We start from the raw sequence: 11,932 nt of genomic DNA, 5'->3' as shown, positions 1-11,932 counted from the left end.
CAGGCGTCACGGCAGTGCCATGCAAGCGCCATTTAGTCCCGGTTGGAATCAAGCCGGGACTAAAGGGGACCCCTTTAGTCCCGGTTGGGAAATCCAACCAGGACTAAAGGGACCCCCTTTAGTCCCGGTTGGTGTCACCAACCGGGACTAAAGGGCCTGTCCCGCGCCTGGCGTGGCAGGCCCTTTAGTCCCGGTTGGTGACACCAACCGGGACTAAAGGGGGTCCTTTACTCCCGGTTAAAAGACCCGGGACTAAAGACCCCCCCCTTTTGTCCCGGTTGGTTTATCCCGGATGGATATCCGAGAGATATGCACCCTACCAACCGGGACTAAAGGTCAATTCTCTACCAGTGAGTGCGGGCTGAGATGAGCTCGGCGTCCAGGGATTGGTGCTTTTATTGTGTTGGTGATTGAGCTGCTGATTGCCGATTGAGAGAGAAAAAAGAAAGAAGCTAACCGCTGGTGATTTCTTGCTCGGTTGATGAAATCGAAAAGGTGCGGCCATGGTTCCTTTGCATCTGGTCTTCTTGAGAGAGAAAATCAGATAGGAGATAGCTCGGGGCCGGATTTGGAGAGCAGCTGCTGGCAGTACAAATCGATTCTCGATGGGATAGCTCGCTCGTAGGTGGGGCTGCCAGCGGCTTGGGCGCTGGCGCAGTCCAGGCAAGCGGACGAGCAGCATGGCCAGCAGCGCGAGTTCTGCCCGGGGAAGAAGACGCTCCTCAGTTTTCGCTGTCGCTGACATGTGGACCTTTCCTCCAATCTTCTCTCAATGAGGCAAAGGTCTTGAGGATGACAGGTGAGGACTCTACATGATACGTGGAACCCACTGATAACTATAGGTAATGGTGTTAAATACGCTATCCATCCCTCATCATGGGCGTCGCGCTTCGCTCTCCTCCGGCGCATACAGCTTGCACGGACGGGTTGTTTGAATATGGGGAAAAGGAATCTCACTGTATGAGGCAATGCATCTCCAGTGGCATGCATCTACACACTCATGATCAAAGTTTGCATTAGCCTATTATTTCTAAATATTTGTCATTTAGAAAATAAATTATAAACCCCCAATTGTAATAATAAAAATTTGTTGGTTTGGTTGCAAAATTTTTAAATACCACGTGCCTGTCGCACGTGCATGTACGTTAGTGAACCCAAAAGGTACAAGCAACTTTCACCCGGTGGGACAAGACGGTAGTGTGACTTGTCCCGTTAGACAATTGTGCGGCAATACAAGTGTCGTTCATATGTCATTCCTTAGTTAAAATTCACTTATATATCCTATTAGTACCTTTTAGTGGCGGAGGATCATCAGGTTTTAATGAAGAACAAAAACAAAGAGTTTATATGTGTTCCTTAAATAATTAAACCCTAAGTGAGAATGTATGAGCAATCATAGTTAATTAACTAATGATTCACTTGTAATTTGCGACAGTCATATGAGCGTATAATGGGATTGCAGTGTTTTTCTAGATACATAACTGAGGCATATGGGTACCTCACGGGTCCCTATCGACCAAGATACTAGCAGGACCTGACAAGTAGGCCTGCCCAACCAGGGCGTGCGGGCTAAGGACATGAAGTTACTTAGAGTACATGCCAAGGAGGTCGGGCGATTCAAATAAGTCCGGATATTGCGGGACGCGTGTTGTAGTCCGACTCAGATTACCTTCCAAGTAGCTACCGAGTAGATTAGATTCAAACCAACTTATAACCCTAGGTCGTCAGCCTATATAAGGCGGCCAAGGAAGCCTCCCGAGGACACCTCATCTCATGCCAGCAATACAATCCATGCATACAGGATGTAGGGTATTACTCTCCGGAGGCCTGAACCTGTCTAAAACCCTCGTGTCCCTTGTGTTCTCGCTATCACCTTTAAGTTCATGGTTTCACAATCACCCTCACCTACAAATCAACCACTTGGGTAACCCACTGGTGAACTTGCGGACTTATAAATCCGATAGTTGGCGCACCAGGTAGGGGTGGTTGTGAAATCCTCCTAGCGACCTCGATGGCATCCCGTCTCGGCGTTGTTTTCCCCCGGAGAATAAAGGACTACATCGCCAACCCAGTCCAGATTCACTTTGGGACCATGCTGGCGAATTCTGATCCAACCACTTCTTTTGTCGACTCGGCGTCTTCCTTCGGCTCGGCATCCAGCGCTAGCTTAGCTTCTGTCGGATCAGCTCCAATGGGACAAGTTCTCCATCCAAGGATCGTCACACCGCTTGCCTAGCAGGTCGGCGACCTCTCTCTTTCTGAGAAGGTTTCAGATCTACTTGCTGTCGCCCACCTACCCATGCCCTCCGACATAATCGCGGGGCTAGATCTCATCAGCAGTACTATTGCTAAGTGCATAGATCTATCTGAGGCGGCGCTACGTTCAACAAGGTCGGCGTAAGGTCCATCCCGCGCGCCCTTTGGTCTGCGGAACTCGGCTGCCGTGTACTCCACCAAACTCAACCAGGCTTTCCAGACCCAATCTGGAGATCCACCCGAACCCACCAAGTTTCCGAACTATGGTGAATTCCAGGTGCCCCACACCATCCTGACACCAAATCCCCATGGAAGCAACGACGAGAGCAATTCCCCCATGCTAGATCGCGAAGCCTTTGTGGTCTCAGCTGATGAGCCACCCTGGGATGGCAAAACTTCTTCTCAGGAAGGGCGCCATAACGCCAGAACCAGGACTGCACGGCACGACACCAACAGGAGCAAGCCAACGCCCAGCAACAACCTGCTACCAACACGAAGGCAGCAGGCGACCAGCGCCAACCGCTGCACAATGACCATGACAACGCCGACCAAGGCGTCGCCTGGGACAGACGCAGGCGCCCTGCACGTGCCGACAATCTACTAGCCGACCTCGAGGAGGCCGGGCACAATGTCTTCGCTACACCCCAGGTCAACCTGGGGGCTGTGTATGTCGACCTAGAAAACCTCCCAAACTCGGACCAAGTTCGGCGGATCCAAACGTGACTCTAAATCACCATTGCCCAGATCGAGGACCAGGCCAATAGCCGACCTGCACACTCTCGTCCACAGCCACCCGACACTCCCAGAGCCGATCTGAGCATAACAAATCCGACCACTGCCGAGACGACCACGCGGGATGTCGAATGGAGCCAATCCGCAAAGAAGAGGTGCAGCAGAATGCCAACCCGGCAGCGACCGTGCGGGATGTCGGATGGAGCCAATCCGTGAAGAAGAGGTGGAGCAGAACGCCAACCCACCCGCCAACGACAATGTCAACAACGACCGTCAGTACGACAACAGCGACAACCACCACCGTGGCAGGAGAGGCGATGGTGAGGACCGCGGCCGACTAGGTCGGCAACGTGATCTCTGTGATGAGCTGGACGACCTTCGTAACCGCTGCGACCTCCACCCCGACCTCAACAACCGCCACAACGAGTGTGATGAGAACGAGTTCTGCCGCCGCGCCGAGTATGACCATGACTACGGCATTCCTAGACTCAACCGCGATGCTACAGGATCACCGTCGCTAGGAGGATGAGATGGGTCATCACGCCGACTATGACCGCGTGTACGGTGTCCCAGAAGATGCTTACGACCCTCCCAGGCATGACAACAGCAGATGCCCTAGGGCTCCACCCATCGAGTACTACTGTGGCGGAACCGCCCAATTTAATCTGACTAAAATACACTTAAGTCGCCTGACACGCGATCATGCACTTTAAGCAAGTCAACTTGGTCGTCCGTCGGATTTCATCCAATAAACCACTTATACAGGATCGAGAAGCATTGCTCACATGAAGGTGAGTAGCATAGAGATTACAATATTTCCATCACATTAATGTAGTTCAACAATTTACTACAGCAGAGTTTTTTGAAATTTGAACAAGTTTACAATGTTCGACAAATAAGGTAAAACAAGCGAAAGCTAAACGTCAATACACGATATCATGACGAAGCCGATCATGACATCAATAATCCCTGCCCTCGCCGTTCGAGGAGCGATCCCACTCGACTCTCCAACCTGGGGGGAGCTGGTTCGGCCAAGTGGTGCCAGCAGCCAAACTATTAATATCACCTGAAAAGTTAAGCCACAACAAGGCTGAGCAACTAATACTCAGCAAGACTGATCCGTCGGGTGATAACTATATTCACCAAACCTAGACATGCAAGGATTTTTGGCTTTGAGGTTTGCTTTGCCAAAAGCATCTATAGTCGGTCCTTACTTTCAATATTTTAGCTCAAGTTCTACGTTCTTTAACCAATCTAGATTAGCAACTTATACTAAGCAAGCATAGTTTCCAAACAATTAAAGAACAAGCATCAAGATTTATCTCATCATCGTGTTCCATCTTTACTCAATGCAGAATAGCGATCAAGCAGTCCCAAACTGTGAGAGGCAGACGAATCGATTCGAATTTCTTAACCATGCATGGCGAACCTAATCTCACGAGATCCGCGCACCACGAAGGGCTGCTTCATTTGTCAGCCATCCCCATCGATCCCCAGGCACGTGTCAGGGCCAAACTTCCCTTGGCATGCAATGCTCCATAGTCCTGACATCTTGCTGCACTGTGACCGCACTTGCACCCACATGATGCACCATTGGAACTTCATTCTAGGGACAGCAGGACTATAAGCCACGCCCTAGTTCAATCAGGTACTAGGCTTCCCTATCCCATACTAGGTATGGGATTAGTACTTTCAAACACTTGATCACGAATGCCGACATGTTTCGACCTTAGTCCATTTTCATTTAGATAGACGGACAACACTCGGGCGAGATGGACAGGGGTCGGCAACTTACCTCCGGTCCTACAGATGAGGTCTTGGGGTCGGGAAGAAAGAAGCCGAAGTAGAACAGTGGACGACGGTAGCTTCGGGCAGCAGCGAGGTCCGGCGGTGCTCCGGCAGCGGTGGTGCTTCTCTCGTGGACAACAAGCAAGCTCTTGAGCTGTGCGAGAGGATGGCGAAATGGTTGGTGGTGTCGACCAAGCGTGGGGTTGGGCGGAAAAGGGAGTTCCACCGAGAGCTCAGGCGGCGGCGAGCGCAATGGAGAAGGACAGAGCAGGTAGAGCGGTAAGGACGGTGATGGCGAAGGGGACCCCGGTAAGAGGCTTTGATACCTTTATATAGATGCGCGGAAGTGCTCGGAGGAAGGAAACTAGCTCGAGTAGGCAAGAGGATAAGATCGAGGAAGAAGGAAGTGCTCTACCGCGACGGCGATTAGTCATCGCTTCCATTGGCCGGAGAAGCAGAGCTCCGGGGATAGGATCCTCCGGGCATTGGGCAAGGGAGATTGCGTCAGGCAAGTGCGGTTTTGCTGGGTGGAAGGTCGAGCGTGTGTCTAGTCGCGTCAAATACAGGATTGGGTGTGGCGGCTCGGCCAATGTGCGGTGATGGCGTGGATTGCGAGGGAAAGGAAGATGCTGTTGGGATACGAGGTAGGCTACACTAGCGCAAAACAAAATTTTCTCCCGCGTAAACCAGGAAAACTGCCGTATAAGGATCACGGCATTACCACTCGACGCACTACTGGTGCGGAAGATGTAGATTCGCGTCGATGCAGCGAAGTGGATCAGCGTAGTCGTACGTAGTCGATCACGTCGATGTCTAGCAGCTCCTCAGCAGCTCATCCACGTGCAGCAAGATCTCCCTCGTGCCGCGGCTCATCGGCGGCTCATTGTGGCTCGTCGGCGGCTCGTCGTGGCTCGTCGGCGGCTCGTCCAAGTGCTGCAGGCGCAACACCTCCAAGGTATCCACACGTGCAGGGAGGAAGCGTTGCAAGCCGGACTGCTAGATCCGCGAGTTGTAATAGGTGAGGGCGTGGGAGGCGTGGCAGATGTGTTTCGCCAAAAAGGTGTAAACCCTAGGGCGCCCCCATCCCTCTATTTATAGAGGTTCCTAACGGGCCTCTGGGTCCGAGGCCCATTAGTACTTCTAAACCTAATCCAACTCGGATCACATCCAAATTGGGCTTCCAGCCCCTTAAGTGTGTGACCCTATGGGTTCGGATACGTATAGACATGGCCCGAGTACTCCTACTCGGCCCAATAGTCGGTAGCGACCTCTAGCAAGACGTGCCAACTCCTATATGCACACGAAGATCATATCAGACGAACCATCACAACATTATATACATGCTATTCCCTTTGCCTCATGATATTTGGTCTAGCTTCAAGCCGACCGCTCTTTCTCAATCCTGTGATTCGGAATCCCTTTGTAGGTTAACTCTTAACCGTACGTAGCATGGCCATGCATTTTCGGATCCGATCACTCGAGGGGCCCAGAGATATCACTCTCAATCAGAGAGGGGCAAATCCCATCTTGATTGACCATGTCTTATAGCATGCTTCTTGACAAACCCGAAAGCTACCTTTATAACTACCCTGTTACGGCGTAGCGTTTGATAGCCCCTAAGTAAGTCGATCCACATCTTGAATACATGCGACAATCTCAGGTCTAAAGACAAAGTGTATATGTTGTCTAAAGAGAGAACTACTTCTCGTGTTGGGTCAGTCCTAGCATATGTCTCCACATGTGCCCACATTATTAGTTCAACATCTCCGTGTCCATGACTTGTGAAACATAGTCATCAACTAATACATGTGCTAGTCTAATATTCATGTGTGTCCTCACATGAACTCCGACTAGGGACAACTTTAGAATAACCATACAAGTAAAGAGTTTCACACACAATTCATATAATTGCAAATCAATTCAAGTAGCCTTTAATGGATATTCAAGGAACACAATACAAATCATGGATACAAATGGAATATCTTCATCTCTATGATTGCCTCTAGGGCATACCTCCAACAGATGCAAGCGCTGGTTGGGCGAGTGGGCGAAGGAGTAGGACAACGGCGGCGTGGCAGCTTTTCCGGCGAGCGAGCAAAGCTCCGGTTGGCGGGCGTGGATGTGCGGCAGGGGCAGGGATGTGCTCGGCCGGTGATTGGTCGGCACGGCCGTCACTCCGTCTTGTGTGGGCATGGGTTGGGCATCAAGGCTCCCATCTTGTTGCTTCCTCGTCAGGGATAGGGCGCCGGCGGCAACGCGGCGCACGGCGCACGGGCGAACATGCCCGGGCGCGCTGGTGTCGAGGCAGTGTCGGGCAGCAAACTTGACTGGCTTTGGGGGCTATCCTCGCAAGATTTGTAAACTAAACTTTGAATACCCCTTAAGCAAACTTGTATAACTCTGCCGTACCTCAAACGTTATTAAAGGTATTTGCTCAGATTTTGAAAGGATTTGGGGATAACTTGAGCCAAGGTTTGCTAAAAACCACAGTTTTCAGACTTAGGCATTTCAGCTGAGTGGGTGAAAATTTCAGGAGTTTGGCTATCTTTGACTTTTGGGCAGCTTCCGAGTTGAAATAGACCAACGTTGTTTGAAATTAAAGTTTTACAACTCTTATTTGGGAAAAAATTTTAAGTTTGCAAACAAAATCTCAAGTTTTATTTTATCTCCAAAGAGAGCTTCTTGGGGTCAAAATGGACATTACACCTCTTTTGTTTAGCGACTAACAACTAGTTTAGGTTTAAGTACAGCTAATTAAGGTAGAGTTGTTACAACTACCCCACCTTAGTTACGATGATGACACGGCGATCGATGGTTTCGCCGACTTCACTCCACGCCACAGGGTTGTGGACTAGCCGGCCACATTCAAGCACGCCATCAACGAAAAGTATGATGGTCGCTCCAACCCTACCATATGGCTCAAGACGTACAGCACCGTGGTGAAAGCCGCCAATTGTACCTACGACCAGATGGCTGCCTACTTTCCGGTGGTGATGGGCCCCGGTCCGCTCCTGTGGCTGGAGAATCTCCCTCCGAACAGCATCAACAGCTACGGTCAGCTCGCTAGAGCTTTCACTCAGAAGTACTAGGCTACCTATAATAGACCTAGCAACACGGAGAAACTCAGCCAGGTCCGCCAAAGGTCGGGTGAAACTATCCAGGAGTACACCAACCACTTCTTTGAGAACCACAATAGGCTGGCCGACGTTGAAGACCGCGACATCATTATGTACTTCCGCTCTGGCCTGATGAATCGCACCATGTTCTGCAAGATGTACGAGGCTACCCCAAGACTGTTGGGAAGATAATGAAAGTTGTCAACAAGCAAGCAGACATAGAGGAGGCAGCGAAAGTACAGTTCTAGGGTGTCAAGCATCACCAGAATGATGAGTACGATCAGCCGGATAATGATGAACACCAAGCACGGCCGAAGCCCCAACTCCGGAAAAGGGCCCCCGAGGTCCTCGCAACTGAAGGCGATCCTGCTAGGCAAACCTCCTTCCTCCGGGAAGAGTTTGAAACCCTCAGCGCTCCGTGCTCCTTCCACAAGGATGCACACCATAATCTTTGGGACTGCACTGTCCTCAAGAAAGAGCTTGGCGTCCTAGTGGAGTACAAGCGACCCCGCCGCAACGACTACTGACGGGATGACAACAAGCATGACTACCGCCACCGTGATGACCGCAACGATCGCCGCTGCGGCGACCACTACAATGACGATCGCGACCGCCACCATGACGACCGCGACCGCCGCGACAATCATGACAACCGCAGCTATGACGATCACGATGACTAGAACCGAGAGGAGCACCATGACCCGCCACACCAAGATGCCCACTAGCCCGGTGCCGACCAGAATGGGGAGTTCCAGCGACTAGAGCGGTAGGTCAACATCATCGTGGCTAGCCCCAGCATTTCCTACATCAACCGGAAGCAGAAGCTGCATGAGTGAGAGGTGCACTTCATTTCCATACAACCAGTCCAGTATCTGCGCTAGTCGAGCAATCCATAACCTTCTCCAGGCAAGATCATTGGGTCCACATCCTAGATCTTGGGTCTTACCCATTAGTGGTCTGCCCTATTATAGATCAGGCCCTACTCCCCAAGGTGCTAATTGACGATGGCAGCAGCCTCAACATTATCTTCACTGAGACCTTGAAGCGCATGGACTTCAAGTTCGAGCAACTCCAACCCTGCCAAGATCCCTTCTACGGCATCATCCCTGGCAAAGGGTCCTACCCGATTGGCTAAGTTGTTTTGCCGGTCACCTTTGGCACCCAGGCCAATTACCGCACGGAGTACCTCACATTTGAGGTGGTGAACTTCAAGACTTCTTACCATGCCATCCTTGATAGGCCCATGCAGGGAAGGTTTATGGCAATCCCGCACCACACCTACCTCATCCTCAAGATGCCAGCTCCGAATGGAGTTCTCTCCGTATACGGTGACATCGACACGACTTACAAGTGCAAAACTGAGGTAGTTCAGCTCACGGAAGCCCCGGAGTACTCAGCCAAGGCCACTGCCATGGTGGCCGAGGCCAAGAAGATAGACAAGAACAAACTCACGATCCCTGAGATGGAGCCGACACCAATGCGCTGCAGCCCGACCCCAAGGTCAAGAAGATCTACCTCAGCCTAGAAGACCTGACCAAGACGACCCTCATAGGGGATGACCTCTCGGAGAAATAGGAACTCGCGCTTACAAGTTTCCTATGGGAAAACTTGGACATATTCGCGTGGAAGCCATCCGATATGCCCGGTGTCCTGAGGGAGCTAGGTGAGAACTCCTTGGACTTGAGCAAGACTGCATGGGTTGTCAAACAAAAATTTCTCCACTGCACCCAAGATCGCAAGGAGGTTATTAGGGTAGAATTAAATAAGCTCTTAGCCGCTGGATTCATTCGTGAATGTAAGCACCCCAACTGGTTAGCAAATCCAGTCCTTGTAAGAAACAAAACTGGTGAATGGTGAATGTGTATCAATTACACCGATCTGAACAAGCACTGCCCTAAGGACCCCTTCCCTCTTCCATGCATCGACCAAGTCGTTGACTCTACGGCGGGGAGCATCCTGCTCTGCTTCCTCGACTGCTACTCCAGCTATCACCTGATCACCCTGGATCCTGCCGACCAAGACAAGATGGCATTCATAACGCCCTTCAGCATCTACTACTACAACACCATGACTTTCGGGTTGAAAATGCCAGCATCACCTACCAGAAGGCAATCTAGGGTTGCCTCACAACACAGCTACTCAGGAATATCGAGATCTACGTCGATGATGTAGTTGTAAAGACCAAGTATGAGGAAAGCATAATAACCGACCTCACAGAGACCTTCAACAGCCTCCAGGCTTACCGCTGAAAACTGAACCCCCACAAGTGTGTCTTCGGTGTCCTGACTGAAAAGCTCCTAGGCTTCATGGTCAGCTAATGCAGCATCGAGGCTAAACCTGTCAAGGTGGATGCAATCAGAAACATGGCGAAACCGTCCAACAAAAAGGATATCATGAAACTTACTGGTATGATGGCGGACCTTAGCAGCTTCATCAGCAAACTTGGAGAAAAAGGTCTGCCCTTTTTCACGCTCCTCAAAAAGGTGGATAAGTTCGAGTGCGACGACGAGGCCAGCAAGGCACTCGAAGAGCTCAATACTTTCCTTGCCGCTCCTCCCATCATGACGACCCCGGCCAACTAAGAAATGTTGTACCTTTACATCTCCGCAACGATGCACAATGTCAGCACCGTGTTAGCTGTGGAGCGCCAAGAGCCCGGCCATACTCACATGGCGCAGCGACCGGCTTACTACGTTAGCGAGGTCCTTAGCGACTCCAAGATCCGCTACACGTGGGTTCAGAAATTGCTCTACATAGTTCTAATCTCATCAAGAAAGATGCGCCACTACTTCCAGGTGCACAAAATCTGTGTGGTATCATCATACCCCATCGGCGAAATCCTCCACAAAAGGGATGTCAACGATCGAGTTGTCAAGTGGTCCGTGGAACTCAGTGAGTTTGACCTTGATTTCTGCCCACGTCATGCGATCAAGTCGCAGATCCTGGCCGACTTCATAGCCGAGTCGACAGAGATCCAGAAGCCGCCCTTCCTAGAGAGGTCAGAACACTGGACCATGTACTTTGATGGTGCCCTCAACCTCAAAGAAGCTAGCGCGGGGGTCCTATTAATATCCCCCAAAGGCGAGCAGCTCAAGTACGTGCTCCAGATCAACTACAAGGCCACTAATAATGGCGCCGAGTATGAAACTCTTATCCATGACCTCTGCATTGCCGTCTCCCTGGGAATCAAGCGCATCCTCGCTTATGGCGGCTCCAAGGTTTTCATCGAGCAAGTCAACAAGAACTGGGAATGCACCAAGGAATCCATGGACGCTTACTACATGGAAATCTGCAAACTTTAGGCCCACTTCTACAGTCTCGAGTTCCACCATGTCCCTAGGGACCACAAGATCAACGCCGATGTCTTGTCTGAGCTCAGCTCTAAACATGTGAACGTTCTTGCTAGTGTTTTTGTACAAGATCTTTGAAAATCATCCATCAAGGTTCTGGACCCTGACCAGGTCAACGACGCTAGCGCTCAGGCTCCAGCTGACCCAACCACCGCTGACATCATGATGATCGAGGCAGAAGAAGATTGGCGTGCCCCGTTCATAGGATCACCAACCAGATGGCGCTAGAGGACAAGATAGAGCACGAAAAACTAGCTCGGTGAAGTGCAAACTACGTCGTCATCGGCAAGGAGCTCTACAGGAATGCTGCATCCACAGGAATCCTAATGAAGTGTATTCTGTGCAGCAAGGGCCTCAACCTCCTGCACGAGATCCACTCAGGAACATGCGACAACCATGCCGCCTCGGGCACCTTGGTCGGCAAGGCCTTACGCTCTTGTTTCTATTGACCAACAGCGGTAGCTAATGCAAAGGAGCTCATCCAAAGGTGTAAAGATTGTCAATTCTTCTCCAAGTAGCAACATCTACCAACTCAGGCCTTACGCACAATCTCATCATCCTGGCCCTTCGCATGCTAGGGCCTGGACATGGTCGGACCCTTCAAGACTGCTCCGGGCGATTATACGCACATCTTTGTGGCAGTTGACAAATTCACCAAGTGGATTGAGATCAAGGCTGTCACCAGCATCG

At 51.0% G+C, this 11,932-nt stretch overlaps 1 protein-coding gene across 1 annotated transcript; it reads left to right on the top strand.

The window, feature by feature from the left end:
• Nucleotides 1-10,504: 10,504 nt before the first annotated feature.
• LOC140221615 (uncharacterized) lies at nucleotides 10,505-11,194 on the top strand. The gene has a single exon (XM_072291358.1). The coding sequence runs from the start codon at nucleotides 10,505-10,507 to the stop codon at nucleotides 11,192-11,194; it is 690 nt and encodes a 229-aa protein (XP_072147459.1).
• The last annotated feature ends 738 nt before the right edge of the window (nucleotides 11,195-11,932 follow it).

This window comes from Setaria viridis, chromosome 1 (assembly GCF_005286985.2).
Source record: "Setaria viridis chromosome 1, Setaria_viridis_v4.0, whole genome shotgun sequence".
Classification (NCBI taxonomy): domain Eukaryota; kingdom Viridiplantae; phylum Streptophyta; class Magnoliopsida; order Poales; family Poaceae; genus Setaria; species Setaria viridis.
Note: the sequence above shows the minus strand (reverse complement) of the source record. Positions and strands in the feature narration are given on the sequence as shown.

What these genes read in the sequence shown, in the direction of transcription:
- LOC140221615 (XM_072291358.1), top strand. Translation starts at nt 10,505, where the DNA reads ATGCACAATGTCAGCACCGTGTTAGCTGTGGAGCGCCAAGAGCCCGGC.